Genomic DNA, 12,500 nt, shown 5'->3' with positions numbered 1-12,500 from the left:
CCCCGCGTAGTGACACATAACACTTAAGCTCACAGTTTCCCGACTTAATTTACATCGATATGTCTATTTCACGTTCATGGACCAAATAACTCTATTCAATCCTAATATTCCCATGAAATTCCTCCATCTACCCCGACAACCGAACAATATAACAACCGAACAATATAACAATATAACAATATTATATATATATATATATATATATATATATATATATATATATACATACATATATATATGGCTTAAAAGGGCCTAATTGTGAATAGATTATACCAGCTTTTTCAAAAGTATGTGTTCAGCATTAGCTTACATTACAAGTGTATGATCAGGCAGTGATGAGAATGTTCTAGGAATTGCTCCCTTGCATCTTCTCTCCCAACCTGTTTGGATGTATGCACACATATCCTCACTTTGGTTGTGTTTATTGTGGTTTTCCCAGTTGTAGTCTGTCAAGGACATCATGATAAGAGATTCAAAACAAATTCTGGAAAGAAATATTTGCTTGGAATGCGACGTTGCGCCGATCACCAAATAGACTTCAGCAGGATCGGTTTTATCGATTGATCACCAAATATCTGCTTCAGCTGGATCAGTAAATAGGCTTTCTGAATCGTAGACATGAAAGTATGCTTGGGTATTGTATGACCATAATGTACATATCTTCTTCTTCTTCTTCTTTCGGCTGCTCCCGTTCGGGGTCGCCACAGCGGATCATCCATCATGATCCGCATAATGATTTGGCACATGTTTTACGCCGGATGCCCTTCCTGACGCAACCCTGGTCACCGCTTATGACACAGGGATATGGTACACCTGTTCTAACCGGGGTATACACCGGCCCAGTACACTTGTACTCACTTCGCCGACCTCGGAAGGATGACAGGCTGAGTCAACCCCTGGTGTATTAATTCAGTGGCCCAACGGGGCTTGAACTCAGGACCTTTTGGATCCCAAGCCGCTGCCCCAACCACTGCGCCAACACCAGGCTAAATGTACATATATATATATATATATATATATATATATATATATATATATATATATATATATATATATATATATATATACACACACATATACATATATATATATATATATATATATATATATATATATATATATATATATTTATATATATTGTTGTGGTTGACGAAATTCGCAAACCACCATTCAGGTCCCTTAGGTGAGATATCTCTGTAAGTATATGTGTAGTTAGGCCCAAACCCGTTGTTTAGAGGGAATAAATGTCATTCATTCGGGCTGCGACCCCTCTAGATAGCCGTTTTTCTTTTACTATCTTTATTTTGGACCAGCCGCCATTACTACCACCACAACCACCACCAACCACGTCTCAACAGCCATCACACAACAACCACCAACCGCAACGCCGCTTCACAACAACAGCAACGACCCTTGCCGTCACATCTCGCTCTCGCAACCATCGCATCACCGCCATTCCCGCGCCGCTTGTGGGCGCCGATCCTGGACTCGTGCAGGGCGCGCACCGAGCAGCGGGTGCAAAAACACCAGCCTTTCCGAAGAAATCGGATCAAAAATGATTCACGCCCACTTCTGTTCCGTCCTATCAGCGAGCGTGGGGCGATTTGGCCCCGCCTCCAGGTGCGTCGGAGTATAATCGCAATATACAGATTCGCGGATCAAAAATCATTCACGCCCACTTTTCCTCTGTCCAATGGGGAGCCAGCCAGAGGTAAAGGGTCGAAGGTGAAGGAACGAAGCCCCGGGGGCTATAAAGGGCCACGTTCGCTCGCGTAGTGGAGTTGGAAAGAGTCAGTCAAGGAGAGTTGAGAAGAGAAGAGTCAGAGAAAGCAGTTGGACGGAGCTGAGAAGAGTGGAGAGTTGGAGAGGTGGCGGCGGCGAAGGCAGTCGAGAGGGCGCTCGTGTCAGAGTCGGGGAGCTGCGGAGAGGGGAGGCCGGTAACGCGACCGAGGTCGCGGTGGAGGCGCTCGTCGCGGGACCCGAGCCAGCGAGATATCCTCATTCCCCCGAGCATCAACAACCCCCTCCTGTTTCCCCCCCGCGCTGAGATAGTGTGAGAAGGGGGCCCCGTTCCCACCCCATTTCCAGGCAGTGCCAGCGAGGCCCGCGGAGTCGGGGCGCCACCGCCATTTTGCGGCCCATCACCAGACGGGTAGGCTCGACGCGGTCTCGGCCCCAGGCCCGTCTGCTCCCCTCATCGTTGAGGGTGGTCCCTTTTTCTTTTGCTTTGAGTATATGTGTTGTCGGCGCCGTCTGTGAAGTAAAACTGTATAAGTGTTGCCGTGTGCTCGGTATTCGGTAGTAGATCTGCAGTGTGTTTTTCTTCTTTTACATTTGCTTTTTGTGCATTATTGTTGTGTTTCTTCCACTTTTACATTTGCTTTTGGTGTATAATTGTATATGTGTGCTATCCGTGTGCCATCGCGAAATAAATGTGCCTTATGTTGAACTGTTTTTTTCCCGTTTCGCTTCGTCTTTTCCTTTATTGAATCTCCATCTTACTTCACGTAAAGGGTTGGTCGTGGGCTAAAGACGCCCAATAATTAATCGAACCGTCGAGGTTGACTATAACACCGCTCGGTTATCCCGATAGTACGGAACGGGTCGCTTAAAGTGGCCCGTGTCCGAAGTCGACCTGCGGCGAGGTGCGATCGCCCGGTCTACCCTCCGTGTGGGTACTTAGGTAGGTCGAATTTGGCGAGCAACCCTATCCCACGCGGGGGGCCGATTGGCACGATCGTGGTGAGGCCGAAAGGCCCACCCGTGAATAGTTCCCGGCGTTAGTCCGAGAGGGTCACGACGGGATTGTCCGTCCAGTGGGCGACGTGCCGCGATTCGAGTTACGTGGCCGTCCGCACGCAGGCGGGCGCGAATCCGCAACAATATATATGTGCATGTTACTATCTGCCTGAAACAATGGTTAATAATAATACATGTTCCCAAACAAGTAACTTCAACACAAGAGGAGGCCATTAGGCCGATCAAAGCCTGCACTTTGGTTTATTTTTCCATGCTCTAGTCCTTTTAAATACTGAACGTCAAGCAAGGAAGTAGCAAGTAACATTTTTAAAGTTTTTAGTTTGCCTTGACTGGGGTTCAAACTCCCGACCTCCCAGACTCAGACCGAACATTCTAACCATTACACCACTGAGGCTGGTTGTTTTTGAATACCATGGAAATTGAAGGAATTCAAGAGATCTCTCACCTTTTTCAGCAGGAGTTCTATCACAAGTTGTAAGCTTTCTGCAATGCTCATTTCTCCTGTCTTAATAATGAGATCTGGAGATGAGGGCTTTTCATATTCTGAATCAATTCCCGTGAATCCTGAGTAACAGATGAAAACAATGGAAAAATGTAGAAGTGAAGGAAATTAAAGGCTTATACATAAAGAAATATAGAAGTTACTCATCTTCTATACATATATTGCGAACCGTGGCATTCATCCATGTGTTCTTCTGTCTCCCGTTTACAGTGCCTGCTTCCCGCACTACATTTGGAAAGTTGCTGATTGGTTATTTTGCATTTTCATTTCACATTTATTGATGCAATATAATCATTCAAATGGTCCCTTCCCGTCATCTTTGAAATCAACATGAACATCTGGATTAAAGTATATTTAATGCATATCTTTGTGGAGTAACACACAATTTAAAATAGCTATATTCTACACTCTTTTTAGACAAATCCAACCTCCGCCGCCCAATGTTGCACCACCATTTTGCGGTGGGCAGCATAAGTAGTTCAGAGCTTTGGCTCTGAGTGAAACTAAGAGTGCAACACATTTAACCTTTTTAAAGTCCATGAAATAATTTAAATTGACAGGTTAACTTAAATTTTTCTCGTCACTGGGGAGGGGTACTTTTGCTCGTACATTATATTTCATGAAAGAGAAAGAAGCTAACAAAGATCTATGAAGAAGTTTATTATATCAGTTCAACATACACGTAAATGTATACAATGGGTCAAACAAAAATGCATGCCTTTTAGCCATTGCACAAAAGTCCCTCAAATACAGTTTATGTACAACACGGATGGGGATTACTTGAAATCAATTTATACGAGTTTCAAATACATATCTGAGTCAGAAGGACTATCCCCACATGCATTCCGTGCACATATATATATATATATATATATATATATATATATATATATATATATATATATATATATATATATATATATATATATATATATATATATATATATATATATATATATATATATATAGTAAGCGGTTCATGAATACCCATCAAAACAAATGGTAAATGGCTTATATGGAAACTATACTTGTTGCAAAATGTTATACACCTGGACCTCGACATTCAGAGTTCCAACATTCATGGGTTCCACGTATTCGCAGTTGATAATTTGCAGCATGCTCCTACATTCGCGAGAAATTGTCCTGCGTATCCGCGGCAATTTTTTCCACTTTTCACGAGCCGCGAGCATCACAGAATTCTACAACATATCTTCCACGAGCCATGCACAAAGCAGCTGGATGTTGTGCAGGACAATACTGTCATGTCCAGGGGGTTTGCCCCTACCTGGATGGATAGTCAAGTGATTTGCCTTTTGGAAGCGAACAGCCGTGATTCTTGGGAGATTATGGCACGTGCGGGATGGGAGGGTGGCAAAGGAATGTAGGAGACGGAAGCACAGCACAGGGGATTATAATCCAGCCCATGACAAATACACAACACAAGCAACTTAAATAAATTCGGGGGTTTAATTTAAATAAATCAAATATTTACAATGGTAATCATTCAAAGTGTAAAAATAAAAATGGGTAGTGAGGTAAACTAAATCTAATTTTGAGGCACCTCCACACAGACTTTAATACAGACAAGGGGACAGATAAAACAAATAAAAATCCCTGGTTTATCCCGGCACTTAGCTGTGTGTCCAGGAATGAGTTTCCCAAGCTTGAAGGTCGTCAAACTGCTTTGTCACTGTGTGGGAATAGGTGCCCAAAATGGCGCCATGGCACTCTCTGGGTGGTAAAAGGTACAGGAGGTAAGTCGGGTGGCGATACTCAACACCAGGGCTCCGAAACCGCCGTGCAGCCCCCTTCGTCGATAGCACTTACCGACGCCACTGCTCTGCGGAATGGCGCCGTCTTCCTCTGATGGCACAACATGAGGCTTTGAGGCTGGTCTCTCACAATCCAGCCAACAGTCAATCAATGGCCAGCGTCTTGTTCCACTACGCGAGCCAATTTGCCTCAGCATGAACACAAGAACTGTGCAGTCTTTTTCACCGTGTCGAGGGGAAGCCAGCCATAATGCCCTTCTCTTCCACCAGCCATCTCTGCCTCCTCGCTTCTGTCCCGCTCCGAACCCAACTCTCCTCCACTCTCACATCGTGCCCGTCAATCATCCACTCCGGGTGCGTGGTTTGCTAGTTGTCACCCCTGGAGGTGGGTTCTTGCCTGCTTGGAAGTGCAGCTCGATTGTTGTTGTTTTAAGGATGTGATCCTTTTTAGCACCGGTAATGAAATGCAAAAATATAGGAAAAGGTCACAGGGGGCAATCCATATTGGGAGAAATTATCCTTAAACCCTACCTAATTAACGCAGCACCACCCGTGTGGTGACACATAACACTTAAGCTCACAGTCTCCCTACTTAATTTACATCGAGATGTCTCCTACACGTCCACGGATCAAACTACTCTCTTCTTCTTCTTCTATCGGCTGCTCCGGTTAGGGGTCGCCACAGCGGATCATCCGTATGATCCGCATAGTGATTTGGCACAGGTTTTATGCTGGATGCCCTTCCTGACGAAACCCTGGTCGCCTCTTACGACACAGGGATATGGTACACCTATTCTAACCGGGGCATACACCGGGCCCAGTACACTGATACTCACTTCGCCGACCTTGGAAGGATGACAGGCTGAGTCAACCTCCTGGTGTGTATTAATTCAAGCGGCCAATGGGGCTTGAACTCAGGACCTTTTGGATCTCAAGCCGCTACCCTAACCACTACGCCAACACCAGGCTTCGGACCAAACTACTCTATACACTCTTATCTTTCCCATGAAATGCCTCCATTTACCCCACAGACATAACAATACTGTATTTACGCAAAAAACATTTTCCACAAGCCACAAACATGATCTGTTTCCTGCACGTGTACTGCATTGTAGCTTTGCGGCATAAACATAGTTTCACGGGATGTTTCACTAGTGTAACATGTCATTCGCAGTGATGCCATCCTGCCTGAATTGCTTACATAATGAAAACACTAACAGCATCTATTGATGTATCCAGTAATTAACAGGTCGACAGACATTACACAATGGAAACGTTCAGCGCATCTTTGTGTAAATCACCATCTTGCTACAAACAGCACCATCTGAGCTGTTACCTTTTAAAAATGCTCAGAATAATCTACTTGCAGATAGAGAAGACATCAAGTCCTGTGAGTTAAAGAATGGAAACATTCACCATATCTCTTAGTGTAATTAGCAGCGAGATACATATGGACTAATTACACAATGGCATCACTCACGACATCTACTATCAGCTTCCGAATACAGCATCACCCATAAAAAAATCTCCCACAAACAATGAGCAGACTACTTACTCACAGCATCCTGGATCACCATCATTCTTGTCCCATTACTCTGATCTGTGTATTGCCTCTCGCTCCATTCATGTTTCGATAATGGCTCCCAAGGATCGAGGATAACACTCAGAAGGGTATGCCTCTAAGAGAACCACTGATATGGGAGAAGGTGAAGCTACTGCATGACCATCTCTCTAGCGCAGGTGGTGCAAGCAAGAGCGTGGTGGGTACAATCGGCACCTCCAGCCTGTTTACAGCAAGCAGGGGGTGGTTCCGTCGCTTCAAGGCATGATATAATTTGCGCACCGTCAAGCTCGTATGGGAGCGTGCTTCCATGGACCACGACGCGGCCAAGGCATTCCCTGCAGAACTCGCGAGCCTCATCGAGGAGAAGGTGTACCTGTCAGAGCAGGTCTTTAACACTGATGACACTGGCTCGTTTTGGAAAAAAAAGATGCCAACCAGAATGTTCATCTCACAGCGCAAGAGCAAAGCAGCCGGCTTCAAGGCCGCAAAGGACCGGGTGTCCCTCCTCCTCTGCGCAAACGCCGAAGGGGACATCATGGTAAAGCCCATGATGCTCGGCCGTTCCCTGAATAACAAAAACAAGCAGGCGCTGCCTGTGTATTGGATGGTGAACAGGAAAGTGTGGGTGACGTCTGAACTTTTTTATGGACTGGTTCCAGACCCGTTTCGATCCTCAGGTCGACAGCTACGTGGCAGGAAAGAACCTTTCGTTCAAGGTACTCCTGCTGCTTGGCAATGCTCCTGGCCATCCCACGGACCTGAACGACGCTCACCCAAACATTGAGGTCATGTTTCTGTTGCTGAGCACCACCTCCCTCATACAGCTGCTCGACCAGGTGGTAATATCAACGTTTAAAACTTATTACACCCAGCACACCTCGTCTTCATCATCATCATCATCATAATCACTTTTGCAAATTTACATGTGCTGTGTTTGTTTAATAAAAAATTGAAAGGGTACGTGATGTTGTGGTTGTTTTTTTTTTTCGTTTTGTGGTCCGGTATGGTATGGTTAAGAAACTTTAAAATGCATTCTTTAATAAATTGGAAACGGTACCTGGTGTTGTCGTTTTTTTATTTGTAAGCATCTTTAATGAAACTGTAATCGTACATTCGTGGTCGAAAACATTTTAAACTTCAAAAACTTTCTCCTTTGAACCAGGAACCGCCGCAAACTGATAATGTTATCCCTCTTGTCCCCATTATACCAATTCCCTGATGTTGGTGGTGTCGCCATTTGTGGCATTTATCATGAACCAAGAACCACTGCAAACTGATAACGTTATCCTCCTTGTTTCCATTGTAACAATGACAAAACACTCTTGGATTTTTCCCCACACGCGGATTTTACCCTGACACTCGCGGATTTTTCGCGAGTCGCGAAATCCCTGGAACCTATCCCCCCATTTCCCATTGAAACAATGCTCCTACATTCACGGGATTTTCCCGGAACATATCCCCCGCGAATTCCAGGGTCCTGGTGTATTTGAAGAGGGAAATTGCTGGGTAAGTGGTTGGAAGTACTTTTACACTTTATTGATGACAAAACCTGGCCAAAGCTCAACCAAATTCACTTTGTATGACAAAAAATAGTTTTGTGAGCAGGATATCTCCAAACATTATGGAAGGATTCGAGTGAAACTTGGTGGATGGGTGTGTGTCATGGACAAATTGATTAGGTTTTAGTGAAGATCCGGATCCAGATCCAGATCCATATAAGAGAATTTAAAAAGTGATTTTTCACAAATGAGAGATGGGGCCAAAAATGATAAGAGCATATTTCAAAAATTTGCAAACGAGTTATGACAAAACTTGATGGATGAGTGGGGTAGGTGACAAGAACAAGCCGATTCAATGTTTGTGACGGTTCGGCTGCAAATCTGGCCTATTTGGGGGAAAGAAGCTATTATTAAAAAATAAGCATCTACAAGCTCATATGGAGTTTGCAAAAAAGAATCTTAATGATACTGCAGGCATGTGTAGAAAGGAGGGTGTTTGGATATGGACACCCAGCAGGATTAAAAACAAAACCTGTCAAAGGGCGGAGGAGCTCCTTGTGAGCCAACGGCCATCCATATCTAGTGCCCAACTGTGTCTGCGGACGTCCTCCTGCAGTTGGGTTACTTCTTATTTGGAGGTTGGTGGCAGGATTTGCACTCCGGCCACCGTAAAACGCTTCATTCCGCAAAACGCAAAAACGCAAAAAAATCTGAAAACCCACTCCGTGGGAGTACCTCCTGTGCAGCTTCCCTTCGCAGGGCAGCTCACCGGATGATGGGATTGGGGCAAAGCCTTCGGGACCCCCAATCTTTGATAGGAGGGAAACCACGGGGAAACATCCCTGGGTCAGATTGCGGGAGAGTGTGTCGGAGTGGTGCTGAGTGTCGTCCACCAGACGGCGGTCTCCTTGGGGTTAACCTGAGGCGGTCCCTTCGGGTGGGTGCCTGGAATGTCCTATCCCTAAGAGAGGATGATCACCTGTCTCTGTTATCATCTGAGCTCAAGCGTTTGGACATCGGGATTGCAGCTCTCTCTGAGGTTCGGAGACCGGATTGCGGCGAGATAATGGTGGGTGGTTACACCTACTATTGGTCTAGTCGCTCTGATGAATTACCATACCCAAGGAGTTGCTGTAGCTGTGTCCAATAAGCTGACCCCAATGATAATTGAGGTAACACCGGTCAACAGCGTATTATGAGATTAAGGATTCGTCACTCCTTAGGTGTCATTTCCCTGGTCTCTATTTATGCTCCGACTGAGGCGAGTGATCTTACCGTGAAGGATGCATTCTACGCCACACTCGAGTCTGTGGTTGATCAGTGCCCCAGACGAGATACACTTCCTAGTCTTGGGGGATTTCAATGCATCGACTGGAACTGATAGGGATGGTTATGAGGTGTGTGTTGGTCCCCATGGGTCAGGAACTATGAACCAGAATAGCACTAAGTTCCTTGACTTTGCAGAAGTCATGGACTTAGGAGTGGCTGGTTCATGGTTTCAGCGCCCGCAAGCTCATCGCTGGACTTGGTATTCCAACGCTGGCGGTGTGGCAAGGAGATTGACCATGTCCTCATTGACGGTCGTTGGAGGATGATCCAGAACTGCAGGGTCTACCCAGGTGCTCAGTTCCTCAATACTGACCACAGGCTTGTTGTAGCAACTCTAAAGCTACACCTTAAATCCTGGAGAATGGTACCATCCCAGCCTAGGCTGGATGTTGCCAAGCTCAGGGATGAGAGAGTAGCTGAGGAGTTTGCGAACAGGCTGAGTGGACACTTGGGGGTCTGGGTGCTTTGGGGGGTCCTGAAGAGTTGTGGAGCACCTTCAAGACCACCGTCCTTGATGTTGCCGGTGGATGCCTTGGAGTTCACCGCAGGGCAAAGAAGAATTTTGTCTCTCAAGGGACACTGGATACCATTGACCAGAGTCGCAGGGCCAGGCTGAATGGCAGAGCTGAGCTGTTCAGGGAGCTGAGGCGTAAAACTGTACATGCACTGAGGGTGGACAAGGAGGCCTATGTGTGAGGAATCTGTGAGGAGGTAGAGCATCACCTGTGGACAGGTGATTCTCGTCCCGCTTACAGGGGAATTCGCGCATTACGTTCATCCAAGCCCATCCCTCGGAGCACTGCAGTTCGAGCAGAGAGTGGTAGGCTCTTGACAGAGGAGTCTGAAGTGAAGGCCCGCTGGGCCGGTTACTTTGAGCGGTTGTACCAGGCTGATCCCCCAGCTGTCGAGTTGGACGTCAAGGGTGTTACAATCCCTGTTGCTGACCCTCGAATCAACTGTGGTCCACCATCGCTTGTGGAAACACGGGCTGCGGTGAACCAGTTGAAACGGGGCAAAGCTCCAGGGATCTGTGGCATCCATGCTGAACTTCTCAAGGCTGGTGGAAATGCTGCACTCGTGTCGTTGCATGCAGTTTTGTGCTCTGCCTGGAACACAGGCATCATCCCAACTGACTGGAAGAGGGGCCTTGTTGTCCCTCTCTGGAAAGGAAGGGTGATCGCCAAGACTGCAACAACTACCGAGGGTGACGCTGCTCTCAGTGCCGGGCAAGGTCTTTGCTCGGATAATTCTTGATAGGGTTCGCCGCCATCTGCTTGAGCACCAGCGTCCAGAGCAGTCAGGCTTTACACCAAAGAGGTCAACGATTGACCGTATCCTTGCGCTTCGTGTCCTCACTGAACGCAGACGAGGAGTTTCGGCAGGGGTTGCTTGCAGCCTATGTTGATCTCTGTAAAGCGTTCGATTCAGTGAATAGGGATGTCCTCTGGAGGATTCTTGGTCTTCGTGGGGTGCCACTGAAACAGTCGATCTGATGTCACAGACTCTACTCTGGTACTGAGAGTGCTGTGAAGTGTGGTGGTACCATCTCTGACTTATTTCAGTTGTTACTGGAGTTCGTCAGGGTTGTGTACTTGCCCCCACACTTTTCAGCACTTGTATGGACTGGATTTTGGGAGGATGTCGGAGAGATCAAGTTGCGGTGCATCGTTTGGCAATGTCAAGATCTCGGACCTTGATTTTGCAGATGATGCAGTCATCTTTGCGGAGACTTTAGACATCCTCTTGGGGGGCCCTCGAGGTGCTGAATGAGGTCGGAGCCGTTGGGATTACGGATTTCTTCGGTCAAAACTAAGACCCAGGCTTTCGGTGACACCTTGGATGCTGCTGTCCTGTCTGTGTCTGTTTGTGGTGAGGATGTTGAGGTCGTGGAGAGATTCACTTACCCTGGCATTGATATTCCCATGTCTCCGCAGGTTGTGAGCCGGAGGTCAATAGCCGTCTGGGTCGGGCCTGGGGAGGCATGGATTCACTGGATCATGGGGTGTGGCGCTGCCGAAGGCTGTGCGGGAGGACGAAAGTCCGAGTCTTCAGGTCCTTGGTACTTCCAGTCTTGCTCTATGGGTGCGAGACTTGGACTTTAACCAAGGATCTGAGACGGAGACTTAATTCCTTTGGTACCAGGTCTCTTCGGAGAATCCTTGGCTATCGCTGGTCGGATTTTGTGTCCAACGGCGGTTGCTGAAGAACTCGGATGAGATTTGTTACCTGCATAGTCCGTGAGCGTCAGCTGCGGCTGTATGGACATGTGGCTCGTTTTCCTGACGCTGATCCTGCTCACCAGATTCTCTCAGCGAGGGAGTCTCATGAGTGGAGGAGGCCAGTGGGCCGACCACGTGCCTCATGGTTGCAGCAGGTTGACCATCATCTCAAGGAGATGGGGATGGGCCTGGCATCTGCCTGGGGGATGGCCAGACGGAGGCCCCTGGAGTACCGGCGGAAAGTGGACGCAGCGACGCGCTGTTCTGGCACATGCTCCCATACCTGACCTGACCTGTAGAAAAGTTTTCTGGTCAGAGGAGACACAAATTGACCATTTTTGGTCTAAATTAAAAGCATTATATCTGGTGCAAGCTGAACACCGTAAGTCATCTGGTCAACACCTTCCCTACTGTCAAGCACGGTGGTGGCAGCATCATGTTAGGGGGTTACTTTTCATCAACAGGGACTGGCAAGCTTGTCAGGATAACAGGGACAGCTACCCTCTCATCCTTGAGCTTGCCAACATCCAACCTAGGCTGGGATGGTGCCATTCTTCTGGATTTAAGCTGCAACTTCAGAGTTGCTACAACAAGCTTGTGGTCAGTATTGAGGAACTGAGTACTGCGGTAGACCCTGTAGTTCTGGATCATCCTCCAACGACCTACAACGAGCACATGGTCAATCTCCTTTGCCACACCACCAGCGTTGGAATACCAAGTCCATACCAACCATAAACCAGCCACCCTAAGTCCATGAATTTTTGCAAAGTCAAGCCACTTAGTGCCATTCTGGTTCACAGTTCCAGACCCATAGGGACCAACACATGTCTCATAACCGTCCCTATCAGTTCCACC

At 47.0% G+C, this 12,500-nt stretch overlaps 1 protein-coding gene across 5 annotated transcripts in view; it reads right to left on the bottom strand.

The window, feature by feature from the left end:
• The window catches only part of LOC147027037 (bifunctional 3'-phosphoadenosine 5'-phosphosulfate synthase 2-like), a 100,935-nt gene that overhangs the window by 54,454 nt on the left and 33,981 nt on the right, over window positions 1-12,500 (bottom strand). For all 5 annotated transcript variants that reach the window (XM_085883128.1, XM_085883129.1, XM_085883130.1 and 2 more), the window contains one exon: window positions 3,206-3,324. In XM_085883128.1, coding sequence (XP_085739254.1) covers window positions 3,206-3,324 — 119 coding nt within the window. The remainder of the gene's footprint in view (window positions 1-3,205; window positions 3,325-12,500) is intronic.

Source organism: Eptatretus burgeri, chromosome 5 (assembly GCF_056783735.1).
Source record: "Eptatretus burgeri isolate ZD-2024b chromosome 5, Ebu_testis_v1, whole genome shotgun sequence".
Classification (NCBI taxonomy): domain Eukaryota; kingdom Metazoa; phylum Chordata; class Myxini; order Myxiniformes; family Myxinidae; genus Eptatretus; species Eptatretus burgeri.
Note: the sequence above shows the minus strand (reverse complement) of the source record. Positions and strands in the feature narration are given on the sequence as shown.